This window comes from Oryzias latipes, chromosome 15 (genome assembly GCF_002234675.1).
Source record: "Oryzias latipes chromosome 15, ASM223467v1".
NCBI lineage: Eukaryota > Metazoa > Chordata > Actinopteri > Beloniformes > Adrianichthyidae > Oryzias > Oryzias latipes.
Window position 1 is genome coordinate 1,370,171 of NC_019873.2, and position 17,614 is coordinate 1,387,784.

General features: G+C 44.3%; 1 protein-coding gene across 1 annotated transcript in view; it reads right to left on the reverse strand.

The window, feature by feature from the left end:
* Nucleotides 1-5,459: 5,459 nt before the first annotated feature.
* Nucleotides 5,460-17,614, reverse strand: part of LOC101175365 (1-phosphatidylinositol 4,5-bisphosphate phosphodiesterase beta-1) — a 40,401-nt gene continuing 28,246 nt past the window's right edge. The window contains exons 18-32 of the mRNA XM_023963072.1: nt 17,214-17,338; nt 14,143-14,297; nt 13,828-13,995; nt 13,664-13,763; nt 11,255-11,359; nt 10,706-10,818; nt 10,477-10,627; nt 10,332-10,385; nt 9,130-9,307; nt 8,925-9,057; nt 8,774-8,850; nt 7,866-7,955; nt 7,730-7,787; nt 7,544-7,630; nt 5,460-7,414 (exon numbers count right to left, since the gene is read on the reverse strand). Of these exons, the coding sequence (XP_023818840.1) occupies nt 7,262-7,414; nt 7,544-7,630; nt 7,730-7,787; nt 7,866-7,955; nt 8,774-8,850; nt 8,925-9,057; nt 9,130-9,307; nt 10,332-10,385; nt 10,477-10,627; nt 10,706-10,818; nt 11,255-11,359; nt 13,664-13,763; nt 13,828-13,995; nt 14,143-14,297; nt 17,214-17,338 (1,747 nt within the window). The 3' untranslated portion in view covers nt 5,460-7,261. The remainder of the gene's footprint in view (nt 7,415-7,543; nt 7,631-7,729; nt 7,788-7,865; nt 7,956-8,773; nt 8,851-8,924; nt 9,058-9,129; nt 9,308-10,331; nt 10,386-10,476; nt 10,628-10,705; nt 10,819-11,254; nt 11,360-13,663; nt 13,764-13,827; nt 13,996-14,142; nt 14,298-17,213; nt 17,339-17,614) is intronic.

Here is a 17,614-nt window from a genome sequence, read left to right on the forward strand (position 1 = left end):
AGCAGCAAGCAGGACATTCAAAAATACAGCAAAAAGAACATTAAAAATCACATTAAAATTAAATAAATAGGTCTGCAAAAGTGACATGTGATCAACTTTTTATATAAATATATTTTAACGCCCCTCTCACCCTCCGCGGGTGGTTTCTCCTCAAAGCACGGGTCCTCTTCCAGAGGCCTGGGAGCTTGAGGGTCCTGCAGTATCTTAGCTGTTCCTAGCACTGCGCTTTTCTGAACTGAGAGTGTATATATATATATATATATATATATATATATATATATATATATATATATATATATATATATATATATATATATAAAAAAGTCAGGGTAGCTCGGTTGGTAAGGTGCAGGACTGTCATGCAGGAAACCCGGGTTCGATTCCCAGGGCGGAATGAACAATTAATGGCAATGAAAAATGGGGCAATTACCATGACAATGGAAATGGGGCAATTACCATAACAATGACGGGCAATTAACATCACCCAGTGAGGATGATGGAAAGTGGGCTACTGGAACAAAACGGAAATGGACTAGATGTGAGAACAAGGTTCTGTTAGGATGCTACTACTCAAGTAATCCCACCCAGAGGGGTTACATGCAGAGAATGTGGAATAAATGGTTGCTTCGAAACCCACAATCAGGGCTAACTGCCAAACAACTGGTAGCCCAGTGCTCTAACATCCACAAACGGCAACTCCTATCACAACTTGAGATTGAAGCAATACAATACAATGCCACGGGAGAGCCAGAACAACAGGTCAGAGAGGAGGTTATACCACACTCCCACCCTGAGATTGGGTACACAGCCCCAACAACCACAATTACGCTGAGCAAGGCAGCAACTGACCTGAAAGACAATGTACAATGAACACTAGGCAACCCCGACACCAGCTACAACGGTTAAGTGATGTACCGCCTAAAAGTCTACTGGAAACTGTGAATGAAGCATTGAGGGCAATTCCTACCACAACCATCACAGAAACCAATGAACTGGTTTACACTTCAGCAGCAGTGATCCTTGAGATGCTTGGCTATAAGAGCAACCATGGAAGAAAACAGTACCCACCATGGAAGCAACGGTTAGAGGCCAAAATCAAGGCAACTCGGAAGGATGTGAGTAAGCTGACAGAGGCTCAAAGAGGTACAATGAGAAAGCAAGTACCTAAGAGATACAGCCAGATGTCCATACCTGAAGCACTGGAAACTGCCAAACAAAGGCTCCTAGCCTTGAGCAGCCGCCTAAAGAGGTACACAAGAGACAATGAAGCCAGACGAATAAACAGGCTCTTCGCAACTCAACCTGCAACAGTGTTCGCTCAGTGGCAGGGTCAAAACAGCCGAGCAGACCCACCAAGGCTAGAAACTGAACAGTACTGGAAAAGTATATGGGAGAAAGAGACAGCACATAACAGCAATGCCCAGTGGCTGGTCTCTCTGAGAAAAGAACATAGCAACCTCCCTGAACAGAATCCAGTAACCATCACAGTGGCAGACATCCAAGAAAGAGTCTCAGGTATGAAGAACTGGACAGCACCGGGCCCTGACATGATACATACCTACTGGCTAAAGAAGCTTACCGCACTCCACGAGCGCCTGGCAGCACAAATGAACCAGCTGCTAAGAGATGGGACTCACCCCGAATGACTAACGGAAGGGCGAACGATCCTGATCCAGAAGGATCCCTCAAAGGGTGCAATCCCATCCAACTACCGACCAATAACCTGTCTGTCCACAACATGGAAGCTCATGTCAGGCATCATTGCAACCAAGATAAACAGGCACATGGATCAATTCATGAGTAACACACAGAAGGGCATTGGTAGAGACTCCAGAGGAGCCAAACACCAACTCCTGGTCGACAGAACAGTCGCCCAAGACTGCAAGTCACGACACACCAACCTGTACACAGCCTGGATTGATTACAAGAAGGCCTATGACTCAATGCCACACACATGGATCACTGAATGCTTGGAGCTGTACAACATCAACAGGACTCTAAGCGCCTTCATAGGAAACTCAATGAAGCTGTGGAAAACCACCCTTGAAGCCAATGGGAAGCCACTTGCACAAGTGTCCATCAAATGTGGGATATACCAAGGTGATGCTCTGTCCCCACTGCTGTTCTGCATAGGTCTGAACCCCCTCAGCCAAATAATCAACAATACTGGCTATGGATACCGACTCAGAAATGGGGCCAACATCAGTCACCTCCTCTACATGGATGACATCAAGCTATATGCTAAGAGCGAGCGTGACATTGACTCCCTGATCCACACCACCAGGATCTACAGTACTGACATTGGGATGTCATTCGGGCTCGAGAAATGCAGCCGGATGGTGACAAAGAGAGGCAAGGTAGTCCACACAGGAGGGGTCTCACTCCCAGAAGGAACAATAGCAGACATCGAGGACAATTACAAGTACCTTGGAATTCCACAGGCAAATGGCAACCTAGAGCAGGCAACAAGGAAAGCTGCAACAGCTAAATACCTCCAACGAGTAAGGCAAGTGCTGAGAAGCCAGCTCAATGGCAAAAATAAGACCCGGGCAATAAACAGCTACGCACTGCCAGTTATCAGATACCCTGCAGGAATAATAAGATGGCCAAAGGAAGAGATACAGACCACGGATGTTAAAACACGAAAGCTCCTCACCATGAATGGAGGGTTCCATCCCAAATCCAGCACCCTGAGACTGTATGCTAGCCGCAAGGAAGGAGGCTGAGGACTAGTGAGTGTAGAAGCCACTATCCAGGATGAAACATCCAAGATGCATGAGTACATCAAGCTCAAGGCCCCAACTGACAGTGTGCTCAGTGAATGTCTCAGACAATGGAGAGCAGAGGATACAGTGCAGGCAGACAGATCCTCATGGGAGGACAAACCCCTGCATGGGATGTACCACCGGACCATAACTGAAGTGGCTGATATCAAGAAGTCCTACCAATGGCTAGAAAGGGCTGGCCTACAGGACAGTACCGAAGCGCTCATCCTGGCAGCCCAGGAACAAGCCCTGAGCACCAGAGCAATAGAGGCTCAGATCTACCACACCAGACAAGACCCAAGGTGTAGATCTACCACACCAGACAAGACCCAAGGTGTAGGCTGTGCAAAGAGGCCCCTGAAACAATCCAGCACATAACTGCAGGATGTAAGATGCTGGCAGGTAAAGCATACATGGAGTGCCACAATCAAGTGGCTGGAATAATATACAGGAACATGTGTGCAGAATATGAACTGGAAACCCCAAGGTCAAAATGGGAAACACCTCTGAAGGTGGTAGAGAATGAGAGGGCAAAGATCCTGTGGGACTTCCAGATCCAGACTGATAAGATGGTAATGGCGAACCAACCAGTAGTGGTGGATAAAGAACAGAGGAAAGCCGTTGTGGTGGATGTGGCAGTGCCAAGCAATGGGAACATCAGGAAGAAGGAAAATGAGAAACTGGAGAAATACCAGGGACTCAGAGAAGAACTGGAGAAAGCCTGGAAAGTGAAGGTGACAGTGGTGCCTGTGGTAATTGGAGCACTCGGGGCAGTAACCCCCAAGCTGGAGGAGTGGCTACAACAGATACCTGGAAAGACCTCAGACCTCTCAGTCCAGAAAAGCGCAGTGCTAGGAACAGCTAAGATACTGCAGGACCCTCAAGCTCCCAGGCCTCTGGTAGAGGACCCGAGTTTGGAGGAGAAAACCACCCGCGGAGGGTGAGAGGGGCGTTTATATATATATATATATATATATATATATATGCACCTGTATATAGGTAGATCTTCAAGACATTGTGGTCTCAAAAGTAGCTCACATGCCAAAAAAGTGTGAGCACCCCTGCTGTACTGTCCACCCTGTAACTGGAAGGTCGTGGGTTCAAACCCAGGCCGAGTCATACCAAAGACTCTAAAAATGGGACTCAATGCTTCCCTGCTTGACACGCAGCATTAAGGGGTTGGATTGGGGGGTTAAACCACCAAATGGTTGATTGCGGAGTGCTGCTGTGTCTGCAGCTCATCGCTCCCCTAGGGGAGGGGTCAAAAGCAGAGAACAAATTTCACACACCTAGGTGTGGGACAGATAATAGGACTTTAAATGTTATGAGGACTTTTTTTCACAAACTTCCTACTATTGTTAAAACTTTAGGCAAACGTCAGCAGTCTATCATGGGTCTTCAAGGAAACTTCAAGTCTTTTAGCAAATTCATCAGTTTGCAAATAGCTGTTACATTTTCAGCAACCCCCCCCCAAAGCAATTAAAGTAAATGCTTCAGCAAAAAACATTCACACTGGCATTATCGCAGTTATGCAACTGTTGTAGTCTTTATTAGCTATTCTACAATTGAATGTCAGATTTATGCACATTTTTTAAGTTGTATTTGTAGTTTTACTCTTTTTGTTTATTCTTTTCTTTTGACTTTTTTTTACCTTTTTCTTACCTTTTTTTACCTTTACCTTTTCTAACTTGTCCTGTCCAACAGCTGAGCAGACAGATGAGAGCTGAAGGCCTCTTGTGTTGTATTACATATTTTACTGTTACAATACAATCTTCATCTCAGTGGATCTTTATCTGGTTGAATAACTGATATAAAAAGTTACCTAACGTCTGACAGACAATAATAACACACAGACACACGTTGTTTTCTTTATGAAAACGAGAAAAAGTCACGTCTCCAAATGTTTTTTCAGGCCATTATTACAAGATAAAAGAACAAAATGAAAGCTATTTTTTGGGATAAAACTAGAAAATTGTGAGATCATGGAAGATATTTTTCCATATTTGAAGATCAGTGGCAAAAATACCCAGTGAATGGTGCAGCTGCAGATGACTCCATACGGATGGAGATCATTGTGTCAGATGCTGTTATCAGACACTCTTGCCTGAGTTCAATCTCACTACAATAATCAACAACAAGTTGATCAAGTAGAGTTGATCCTGTATTTGTAATGTCATCGTCATTTTTTTTCAGTTTTTAGGACAGAGATCTTGCTACCTTTGCTGCAGTCATAATCATTTAAGAGGCTTTTTTCCACCATTTCTCATCAGTTTGAAACATTTGACACAAAATGTTGAGTGTCTTCCTGCTGCTTTGAGCACACTAAACTAGCATGTTTAGAGCATGTTCCACAGCCTCCTTGCATGACCACCAGAGGGAGAAAAACAGACTATAAATGATCAACTCTAATACTGTGAAATTACATGGATTTTATTTTTAAAAACTTACATAGAAACTTATGTTTTTACCTAAATTGTGTTCATTTTCTGTTGTTGGCATCACACTTCCATGGTTCCAGAAGTCATCAATTTATGATGTTAGTATTTTAACAAATAATTCTGATGCATTTAAGATTTGACCCAGGTTACTGAAGAAAAAAATAAATAAAAAAAATTAAAAGAAGTCTCAGCATTTGACTGTACCAGCATGAGTTATATAAATGTGTCCAAAAAACTTTAATAACTTCACAAACACTTGCAGAAAATAATTTTTTTATTGTTTTCATGTCAGAGGATGCAAATTATGAAACATGCCAAAGTAGAGTGACAGGTGATGTTAGAGAGGTACGTTTGGCAGATCCAAACATTTGGGAAGTGTTGGAAAGTAAAGTAAGACCATAAAGAAACTCCAACAGAAAGAAAACACACCGCTGAGTTCTCTATTTATTAAATATCAGTACTGATAAAGTTCACCGTTCAATAACCAACTGTGACAAAGTGTGGGTGAAAGTCCTCATCAAAGTGCTGTTGTCTTCCAAATCATCCTTTTAGTGGAAATAACGTACAGTTTTTGAGTCTTCACACAGCATCCAGGAGAAAAGTTCTGCTGGGGGGGGGGGGGGGCACATCATGAAGCAAGATCAGCCTGTTCAGAGTTTGACCACTTCAAATGAAAGCAAACTTTCCCTCTGGGAAGTGAACCAGCCTCCACAGATATTCCAGAATGAATCCTCACTTTGCAAAACATGTGATCGTGGTTCAGAGAGCAGGTCCCTGCTGGAGAAGCCCAGCATGCAGAGCAGCAGATCTGCGTTCAACAAAACATTGACCTGGAAAACCTCTGATCCAACAGGTGATGTGCTCAACTATGAGGTATTTTGGAAAGAAGACTCAGCTGCAAGTTCTGCATAATGCCACAAAAACCAAACCTGGACCAAAACCTGTGCGTCCAATAAGAGACTGCGAGGAGAAGAGCCCTGAAAAAGGTCGTTGAACGCAGCCCTGGCTCTGGATGAGGTTTAAAAACATTCCAGCAGGTGTGTGTGGAAGATCAGGAGCAAATGGGAACACATATAAGCGGTTCTCACTACAGTCAAACAACAGCTGGAAATGAGGACGAGAAATTCACACCAAAGTAAGTCATGCAGTGGAGAAGGACCGAGACCCCCCATCATAAGGGAGGGGCCGGGCAGCAGGCGGAGGGACTGCAGAGGATGCTGCTGCTCCTCCATGTTAATTGTAATAAAGTGAAATAACTTGCTGCAGAAACGCAGCGATATCTTCAAATGTTTTTAGAAACAAATGCTGATGAAAATAAAACTGCATATGAAGACCCCAGACCTAAGTTTCCCCCACAGACAAAAGTCTCTTCTTATCTCAGAATTATGAGTTTTTCCTCACATGTTGCACATGTTGATGTTAAAAGAGGAAGAACTGATCTGGGAAACTGCTTGGCTGGGAGATGTAAAGATGTAAGGTTTAAAGCTGAACTTCTGTTTGAAAGTTTTCTACTATTTGACATTAGAATTTTGTGTTTATTTGCTCCTTCTGCCTCATCATGATCACATTGTCTGTAAATCACAGAGACTTCCTTCACATTTGTGAGGGCCTTCAGCCTCTCTGTGGAGGAAACAGCTTCTTCTGTTTGACCCATGTTCAGCTCATCCAGCATTTAGGAATAAACAGACACGTTTCTGCAGTGTCTTTAGGACTAAGTGAGAATTTTCTGATGACTTTCATCAACAGCTGGTGTCTGTCTATGTTTCTGTGTGTGTCTGTTCTAGGATAAAACAAGTAAAAACAGCAGAGACTTGGAGCTGTGAGGACTGGCATGCATGTTTTCTCCTCTAGCATAATGTTAAAGATGAATAGATAAAAATATAAATAGATAAAATGAGAAATAGGTTTATAGATGTCATGCACATCAAACTACTAAATCTCCATCAAAATAAAGGATGACCTCTGGTTACACAAAGTGCATGCTCAAACTAGAAAGGAAAGAACATTCTTCCACAAAGTAACAGTCTTACTAATCTGGATCATTCTCACAGCCCCCCCTCAGTCAACCTCTGACAGAGTTTCATGTGGGGTGGAGGGGCGGGATTTGCTGCTGCTTCTGCCATCCATCCTCCTGTCCTGCAGGAAGTCTTGAATCTCTCCCGGCAAATGCTGGAACTTCTCCTGAAACTCCACCTCCACGGCTGCCTGAAGCTGCAGGACCACAGCACTCAGTTCAGGTGTGGGGGTGGGGGGAGCAGAAACCACACAGGACTGACGGGGCTAAACCCAACGTCATGCTTACCTCTCAGGGTCTATTTTTATGTGACCACCTGCTCTTACCTTGAGTTTCTGGTCCTGGATCTCCTGCAGGAGCTGGTCATGCTGCTCCACCAGCTGATCATGGCGCTTCGCTTGAGTCTCCTCCAGCTCCAAACATAGAAAACGTCAAGGGGTTTGGGTTAGTTAAATACAAGTGTGAGTCATTTTTAGCCAGAAACTATCAGTTCTGAAAAGCAAGGCCCTCACCCGTTTAATGTTCTGGACCACTTCATTGACATAAGACTTGTTGATCTCAATCTTTTCTCTAGAACACAAAGAGTTTGGGTGAAACAGTTTTCTCTGCCCGTTTAGTAAGCTGCAGAATAAAGAACTACAGTCTTACTCCTCAGCCAGATGTTTCTCTTTGGTCTTGGCCTGGTTGATCTTCTCTGTTCTCTTTCGATCCATCTGCCTCTTTAACTCCTTTTTCTCTCTGGAGAGGCAGCAAAGATGCTTTGAATGAACCATCTTGTTCCAAACAGAGTTCTTCTCTCTTAGTCTGCACTGTAGTGCTTTGAGGGCAGAGTCTCATCCATCAGGCTCCTCCCTGGAGGAACCACTCCCTGCTTTTGATAAAGCTCATGGTTTGAGTAAACCCAGGTTACTCCAAGCATGCTGGTGCAGACTTATACTGCTGTGGGGGGTTTATGATAACAACTAAACATTTATCTGGGTGGGGTTCTGTTCTTCCTTGGGGGAATGGCTCTGTCAGTTAGATATAATTGTTCATTTGAAGGAAACAATGCAATTTCACTAAACACATGGGTAAGAAAAGCTACAATTCCCCTAAAGCCATGAATGGACTCTGAAGAACCAAGTCCCCTGCTCAAACATCAAATGGTAAAGCTTTGCGGCCCGGCCCTGTTCATATTAGCGGTATAGTCGTTTCATCCTCGGGGACACGATTCCGTTTCTACTTGGTGGTTTTGATCTAGTTTAGAGGCAAGCTTCTGTTCTTTCTCAGGGGTTTGATTATGTTTTGGGGTGTGAGAATGTTCTTACTAAAGGGCATCATTTTGGTCATACTTGGGGGTATGTGGCTGTTCTTACTTGGTGAAGGGGATCTGGTCTCACTCAGAGACTGAGGGGGGTTTGGTTTTGTTCTTACTTTGGGACTCGGTTGTCTTGTCATTTGAAGGCATGGCTCTGTTTGACTTGGTGGAGGATTTCTAATCTAGCTTGGGTGCCTGGTTCTGTTCTTATTTGGTGGTGTAATTCTGTCCATCTTCTGAGGCATGGTGCAGTTCTTACTTGTCGCAGATGTCCTTGAGTTTCTTCATCTGCCCCCGGTGGCTCTCCTCAGCCAGGCTGCTTAGACGTTCTGTCAGCTGAAGAAAGGAGATGATTGAGGCAGAGGAAGTGTGTGCAGTGGAGCTGAGGGGGTCTGAAAGCAAGGAACTACCGTTTTTATGTGCTCCTTCTGCAGGTACTTCTGGCTGTAGAACTGTTCCTGCCGCAGAGCCAGGAGTTGCTGATGCTGATCCTCTCTCAGCTGCTGCAGACGCTCGTCTTTCTCACTTTCTGAGGACGAAGCTCTGAACACAAAGTTTCCATCATGCACTGAATCAAATGCTAATCTTTACTACAAACCCTCAGTGGGGACATACCGGCTCTTGCTGCACTGCCGGGCCATCTTCTTGTATTTGTTGTTGAACTCTCTGAGGAGCTCTGAGGTTTTCTTCTGGTGTCTCCTGCTCAGCTCCTTCAGTTCCTTGAACTGACGCCTCTGCTCCTTTGAGTAAAGTTTGGACTGCTGCAGGTGTTCCAGTAAGCACGGAGGAACCTCTGCAGAACAAGTTATGATGTTTCCCCACTCACAAATAAAATAGTGTAACCCCCCACCCCACCCCCCACCCCCCACCTAACTTATTCCACTACTATTCCAGACAGAGACGCGGGACACTTTACTCACATTGCATATCAAAAGGGGGAAAAAGTGTTTTCTATAAACATCCGTCGATCGCAATAAGTGTTTCTTTTTCCAAAAAAGTTCACTAGACTAGAAAAAATGATAGTTTTTCATCTACAATGAAAATAAATGTGTGATATTTTTTTTACCTGTCCTGCAGATGAACACAGATAGCAGCTGAGTGCCTCATGTGATGAACATGCTTTGCTTTTACAATTCCATTCCATGCGTTGATGCTCACACACACGTACACACCATCACACGGCATTCATACAACTGTTTAAAAGTCTTAATACAAAATCCAGGTATCTATAGAAGACTCCTGCCTCACATCACTCCGACCGGCATCTCCAGTGGATTCACAGCCATGAAAACACGGGATTACACATCCAACAAAAAAACAACAAAACATCCATTCCATCCGTGTTTAACCAGAAGGAATGAGCATGTAGATTGAATGGCTGTGTGTTTCCTGATATGTACTTGACCCCAGATACCCCCCTAGAGCCACAGCAGACAGAGCAGCCGTCCACCGGCAGGCACCCAGGACACACCCCCCCCCCCCCCCCCCCCCGTGACCCCCACCATGGGAACAGAGCGGGAGATCACGTCAAAGGGAACAGGGAGCGTTTCCTAAGATAAGTTTTTTTTAGCTTTGCAGGGGGCAGTAATATAACAAGTTTGAATCTTTCTTCTATACTGATGGCGTTTAGATCACAAAAGCACACAAAGAGAAGGAGAAGCTGTGATAGGACTGCCAAAGCAGATTGACAGACCTACACACGCCCTCTCCCAAAACTGGGAAACCGATGTGCATAAATGTGGGAATTTAATGAAAATCGGATTTTTGGTGTTATCTTAAATTTATGGATGAAGGCTCAGAGTAAGCGAAACACCAACCTATCAAAACACTCAAAACCAGGTCTTCTGTCTTCACTGACGCTTTTGCTGGATCTAAAATTCAGAAACGATGAGGAAACATCAAAAACCAGATGTTTCAGAAACAAGTTTTTGTGCTGTATTTGCATTGAAGTGTATTTGTGACCTGCAGCAGCTGCTTGCTGATTGGCTGAGGAGGCTTTAGGAGTTGTGGCAGCAGGGGTGTGGCCTGCCTGGCTCGAGGTGGGGCTGAGGCCGTTTTCCACCGTAGCAGGTTTGAGGTCGGCTCGTTTCTCTGTGGTGCTGTCAGCCTCATCCTGCAGGACGACACAAGCAAACCTCCAGATGATCCCATGAGACTTTAAAGAAGCAAAAAAGATTTAAAGAGAAGTCACCTCTGTCTGTGCCTCCTCCTCGCCATCCTCCAGAGTCAAAGCTGCCAGCTGTTTAGATCTTTGCTCCAGCAGGTTGACGTATCGGATTGGGTTTGAGAGCGCTTCAATCACGTCTGCAGGAAAAAGAAAAGACAAAGCTGGGATGAGGAAAAACATCCTTTCAGCAAAGCTGTAAATTCAAAATCCCTGTCAAGAAAACAGACAAAACAAAAGCTTCAAGCAGTTTCAAACGTTATCCCTTGACTCACTTAAACTATGTTGCAGAGGGGGGAAAATGTCACAGAAAATCATGAGTTACGATTGTCCGTGCTTTAAGGAACTACAAAGAGGTTTGAGTTACTATTAATGGCATTAAGGCTTCTTGTGCTGTCGATAAAAAGAATTCAGATTCATTCAGACTGCTAAAAACAGAACAGAAGTCCTGCATCTGAACCAAATCCAGAGGGTGCTGAAGCTGCTCTGGTCAGAAAACATGAATCAATGTGAAGTTCCTCTCTGTCACCACAGTTATTGTAAAGACAGAGCAACAACAGGTTTTACAGTCTGTACCTGCAAAAGTGTCAGGGACGTAATCTTTGACCTCAATGTAGACGAACACGGCCGGCAGCATCAGCGACTGATTCCTCTCGTTCCTTAGGCCGATGTAACGGTACCCTGCAGAGGAACATGTGCTTCATTCCTTTGTTCTTCTCATGTATTTGACTGTTCTGCCACCACACATCTCCAGATTATCTGAGCTTCATTCAAGTGGAAAAAGGGTTTGTTAGACAGCTGCTTGTCCACTCATTTTCAGGCTTACCATTAAAACCCATGATTACTGCTGGATTTTCACTTTTTCCACCAAAACACAGACCATGTATTATTTACTATCATTCAGGTTTCTGCTTTCAAATGACAGACTTAAACTGGAGTCCATAAATTCATGTGCCGACCATTTGAACGAACCCCTGCTGTCTATAATGATGGCAGATGTTCATGTCAGGAATGGTCGGGGGAATTCAAAAATGACATCTTTGACGTCACTTAGGCATATACAATTGTTTTAAGCTATATGTCTGTCTCTCCAAGATTTCACAGTGTTGCAATCATGCAAATTCCTCAAACCCCTTGAATTCCTTTACCTTTTTCTCGACACGGCCACAATGTGCAATCACCCCCACTTACTGTAGACCAAAAGCTCTCACTTCCACCATCAAATTGTGTCAGCCAAACAAGCGTAGAGGCGTAAACATAAACATTGTCAATTAAACCAACCAGCCCCCATAATGCAGTTTTACTGTCCCCACTTTCTTGTGAGAGCGATGCTAACATGACTAATAAAGTCTTTCAGTTCCAACAAAAACCTCAACATCCAGGTCCTTGTGGGCACACACGACCACACATTTGCTTCTGACCAACCCTTTCATCCTAACTTGTCCTGGTATTATCTTGTACTAAACAGAAATCTGAAAATGTTAATTAATAATTAACAGATGTGATGTTTCATCATTAGTGACCATCAAAGTGATGTAAATGTTTTGGTCAGTGGTCACATTTAAAGTCATCCAGAAAAACTTTAAGTCAAATGGCTTTTCATATACCATACAAGACTGTTTCACGAGAATTTGACAGTAACACAACTTGAATGACTAACATTTAGTTGCTACTGATGATGAAGGACATAAAAAAAGAATATTGAGATTAAAAATGCATTCTTGAGTATTTCTTTATTTAAATTATTGTGAATCAGGAGCAGATGAAAAAATGCAGTTGGAAAAAACTTGTAACTTATGTAGGTGCTACAAATAGGGGGCCACAAGTTCCCTGCTCTGCTCCATTCTGATTCATCCAGACAAATGCAGACAAATAGATCCATGAGCCGGAATCTGGATCTAAACTGGACGGATGAAAAGCTCCAATATTGCTTGCCATTTTTGTAGCACCGTTACTGTTAGATTGGGGTTGTGAGGGGCTGCAAGCCAGTGGGAGAGAGTGTGAACAGAAAACCCACAGTGATGGTGGGGGGTGGGCAGGGTTGTTCTGTGCCAATAGTCCCGCCCACAACTCAGAGGTGAACTGTCAATGGACTCTTGCTGCTCTGGGTTTTTGATTTTGTCTATAAACAGCTTAACTGTAATTTAAAAACCAATGGGAATGCTTTGAAAATAGATCAAAAGATGATCGGAGTGGGACTTTCAACACAGGAAACAGAAGAATGTATCCTTTAGTTTCTATGGACGTACATTCACAAAGGCAACTGAACGACTGGAATGAAATAATTCATAATTTATGTTAACTCAAGTAGAAAAAAAAACTACAGTTGTCAGGGATGCTGACTCCAGTTTGTGAGAGCGGTGGGCTCTCACAAACTGAGATAACATTTTTTCAACAGTTCTTACATCTCCACCTAAAAAATACCAACTTTTTATCAAACTTTTCTGGAGTCGACGTTTCAGCTGTGACAGTCTCCGGGTAAACCCAGGGCGGCAGGGCATCCAGGAGAAGTCACAGCCAACATGCACTGAACAAATCTCACAAGGACACTGAAACCAAAACACAAGGGGCAAACAATACCACAAGTTCAGAAGAATGCTGCCAAGTTATGCTGTTATTTGGTTTGGTGGCTAGATCATTAAAGTTGCAACAAATAACCAGCTATAGTTTATTCCTCTGGAGTGGAGGGGGGATCTCTCTAACTAGCCACCCCGTCTTGTTTTTACCAAATCATAAATCAACCTCTTTGGGATTAAAATTTAGCTTGGGCTTTCCTAATTGTTCAGGTGTGCTGCACATGTGCTGTTGGGACTTGTCAGGAAGAGATTATGTGACAAATGCAATATGGCATAATGGTGCATAAAGCTGGACAGAAAATGCCAGGAGCACTGTGCGGCTGCCAGGCAAGGACCATGCCGGATGTGTCAAACACCTCCATGGTTTCATAGGAAAGGACTGAAGCTTTGTGGCAAAATGGGAACACACCTGGTCTGATGGCAGACACCGGAATAATGTGATGGCCAATGAATTTCCCTCCCTCCTCAAATGCAGCGATTCTCAGAGAAGCGAGTGTGGGCAGGATCACCTGTGGAGCAGAAGTTCCTCTCAGTCCTGATGTTTGACTTGGCTACTTCACTGGTGTTCCTCACCTTTTTGAAGACAATCGGCTCCTCGTCCCACACTGGGTTGATGGCATTGTTGTTCTGAGAGGTTTTAGTCTTTAGAGCTTTTCTTCTGGTGTCTGCAGGAAGTCCAAACATCTCCACCTCCACATACACCCCCACTCTGCGCTCAGTCAGAAACTGTCCTGAAATGACCTGAAGCAGACCAAAGAAACACAAGAAATGACATAATCATCAACAAATGAATCTCAATAGTGTAGTAGGAATCCACATTCTCCTGAGGACGGTAAAAAATAGTATTCCTCCCCATCCATATGATCCAGTGTCGACCTGAACCTGTACCTTCACAGACAGAGTGTTTGCCACGATGCCGTCAACTGTGTTCTCAGTAAAAGGGTCAAAGTGTTTGTCTGGACGCCTCATGAACTCTGGCTTCAGCCTGTAGCCACTCCGGCCGTTGTACTCAAACATGAACAGGTTAAGCTGCATGGACAGATCTGGAACACAAACACATACTCAGTTCTTTCAGACTTTGGTTTTGAATCATGTCTAGTTTCAGTTTATCTACATGAAGCCAACTAAAGTCCTGTTCAAAGTCGAACAGTTACTGGGTTGGCTTCAGCAGCCCCACCATGACCCCAAAAGGAATTCTGCGGGTTTAGAAATTGGATGAATGGAGGAGACCAAAGAAGCTTTCTGTTAGGGTGCTCATTCAGATTTTTTCAAGCAATGTTTGTCAATCTTCATGAAATGATAAGTAAATCCTATTTTGGGACTTCATTGTGTGATAATATAATGTGGAGCTGCAATGGTGACATTTGGCCGTAAGTGGGGTCACCAACTTTACTTTGCAAACTTGTCACAAGACCAGAGGAGGGTGCCAAACTGTTGGGTTTTTCCTTAAAACTTTAGTTGGAGACAGTGACTTTGATGCAGAGATGAAGATGTTGAGGTTCTCTTTGGGAGTGACCAGGATGCTTAGGATGATGACTGAGTACATCAAAGGAACAGATCATGGTAGATGTTCTGGAGATAATTGCAGGAAAGCAAATGGAAATGGTTTGGGCACATTGAAAGGCGGGACAGTGGTGATATTGGTAAAAGGATACTGAAGTTGGAGCTACCGGGGAAGAGGTAAGGAAGATCACCAAAAAGGAGGTTCATTTTTGTAGAGGTGGAGGATATGGTTGGTATGAGTGAAGAGGATGCAGATGAACGGGTAATGCTATGATCACACCGGCCTCAGCAACACACGTTCACCCAACTGCTTCCAATGAAAGGTCTATACAAACACGTGTAAATGCATGTTTTGGGCTGGGCTCTGCATTCAAAACTCTTCCATTCACATGTCTCTATGCAAGTTTGAAAATCCGTTTTTGGGCCCTACGTACAAAACACACATCCATTGAACACTGGTCAAAAGTTAAACCATTTGAACTTTGACCAATCAGGACAACAGATTTGGTAGTGATGTACGGATGGCGTTATTTTTATTCATGGAGGTGCCACAAGGGTGTCCATAAATAGACCTGGCATCAGGACAACGTCGGCAAGATATCGATGATTGACTTTGTAGTCCTTTTATCAACCTTCAGCCTCGGGCCTTGGACACTTAAGTAAAGAGAAGGGGAGAGCTGCCCACTGATCACTACCTGGTGGTGAGTTGGATTCGCTGGTGGGATCGGAGGCCGAAATAACTTGGCAGACCTAAACGTACTGTAATGGTCTTTTGGGAACGTCTGGGTGAGCCCTCCGTCAGGGAAGTCTTCAACTCCCACATACGGGAGAATTTCAAACAGTTATAGGGGAGGGTTGGTGACATTGAGTCGAGTGGACCATGTTTTCCACCTCTTTTGTCTGGGCTGCCGTTCGTAGCTGTGGTCGCAAGGTCTTTGGTGCTTGTTGTGGGCTGAACCCAGCGGTGGCTGCTGGAAGTGAGGGATGCTGTCAAGCTGAAGAAGGTGTTCTACCAAGCCTGACTAGCTTGTGGGACTCCAGAGGCAGCTGACAGGCAGCGGAAGACTAAGTCCTGGGAGGAATTCAGTGAGGCCATGGAGACGGACTATTTCTTGACTATAAAGAGACTCTGACAAACTGACGCCTGAGGGGAGGAAAGCAGTTTCCTGCAGGCAGCGTTTGTTTTAGTGCAGGTGGGGAGCTGTTGACTTCAAATGGGGACATTGTCGGGCGGTGGAAGGAATACTTCGAGGATCTCCTCAATTCTGCTGACAAGCCTTTTCTTGAGGACTCAGAGGCTGAAAACTTTGGGATGGGGCTGTCATCACCCAAGCTGAAGTCTCTGGATGTTGTGGGAGTGTCTTGGCTGACATGTCACTGCAGTATTGCGTAGCAGTCGGAAACTGTACCACTGGAGTGGCAGAAAGGGGTGGGGGTTCCCTTTTTTAAGAAGAGGGAGCAGAGGGTATGTTCTACCTACCGGGGAATCGCACTCCTCAGTCTCTCTGGAAAAATCTATGCCAAGGTATTGGAGAGGAATGTCTGTCCAATAGTCAAAGTTCTACACCCTTTGTAGGGTACTGGGAGGGTTTGTGGGAGTTGGCTCATCCAGTCCACATGTGTTTTATGGATTAGGAGAAGGCATTAGACTGCATCCCCGTGGTGTCCTGTCTTGGGTGCACTGGGACTATGGGGTCTGGGAGCCTTACGGAGGGCTGTCCGGTCTCTGAATGACTGGAGCAGATACTTGGTTCGCATACCCGGTAGTAAGTCAGACCTGTTCCTGGTGCATATTGGACTCCAGCAGAGATGCCCTTTATCACTGGTTCTGTTCATAATCTTTATGGATAGAATTTCTAGGCACAGGCAGGGGCTGGAGGGGCTCTGGTTTGGGAACCACAAGATTTCCTCTCTGCTCTTTGCAGATGATGTTCTGTTGGCTTCATCGAGCCAGGACCTCCAGCATGCATTGGAGCGGTTTGCAGCAGAGTGTCAAGGGCCTGACGTGAGGCTCAGCACCACTGGAAAAAGCTAGTTTGCCCTCTTTGGGTGGGCGGAGTGCTCCTGCCCCAGGTGGAGGAGTTTAAATATCTTGGGGTCTTGTGCACGAGTGAGGAAAGATTGGAGTGAGAGATAGACAGGTGGATTGGAGCAGCACCCGCTGTTATGCGGCTGCTGTATTGGTTTGTTGTGGAGAAAAGAGAGCTGAGGCTGTTACTCTTTATTAAACAGCTCTTAATTTACTGGTCGATCTTCGTTCCGATAATCACCTATGGTCATGAGCTCTGGGTCACGACAAAAAAAATAAAATAAACTTTTCCAATAAAGGAGAGCTCCCATGGACACAGAAAACTTCTGAGGCTTAGAGCTGCATAGAAAACCTCCAAACATGAAACAACATTTGTCAGCCATTACTTCCCCTTTGGATATGGTCATGCTGTTGGCGTTTCTGTTACCAATAGTCTGGTAGTTGAGAGCCACCAGCTGACATCCAGCGTTCCAGAAAAGCTGAGGCATGAAATTTGATGAATCCACTCTGGTTCCTTTTGGATAAATACGGCTCAGCTGGGATTTGTTATATCTGGATAATTGCAGGTTATGGATCAAAGACTTACACACATTTTTTATTTCTGTTTTTTACTGGGGTCAAACAGGTGATATTAATGACATTCACCTGGTTTCATAAACATCTTACAACTAAAATGACAAAGAAAACGACCAAGAAAAACAAGAAAGATGGATAAAAGATATAAAACATTCACAAATATCGAATTACAATTGTCTATTAAAGTAATTAACAAGGAAAAGCTATAAGTATGAATTTAATAATCAGCACAACCTTGACTAAGTCCATTAA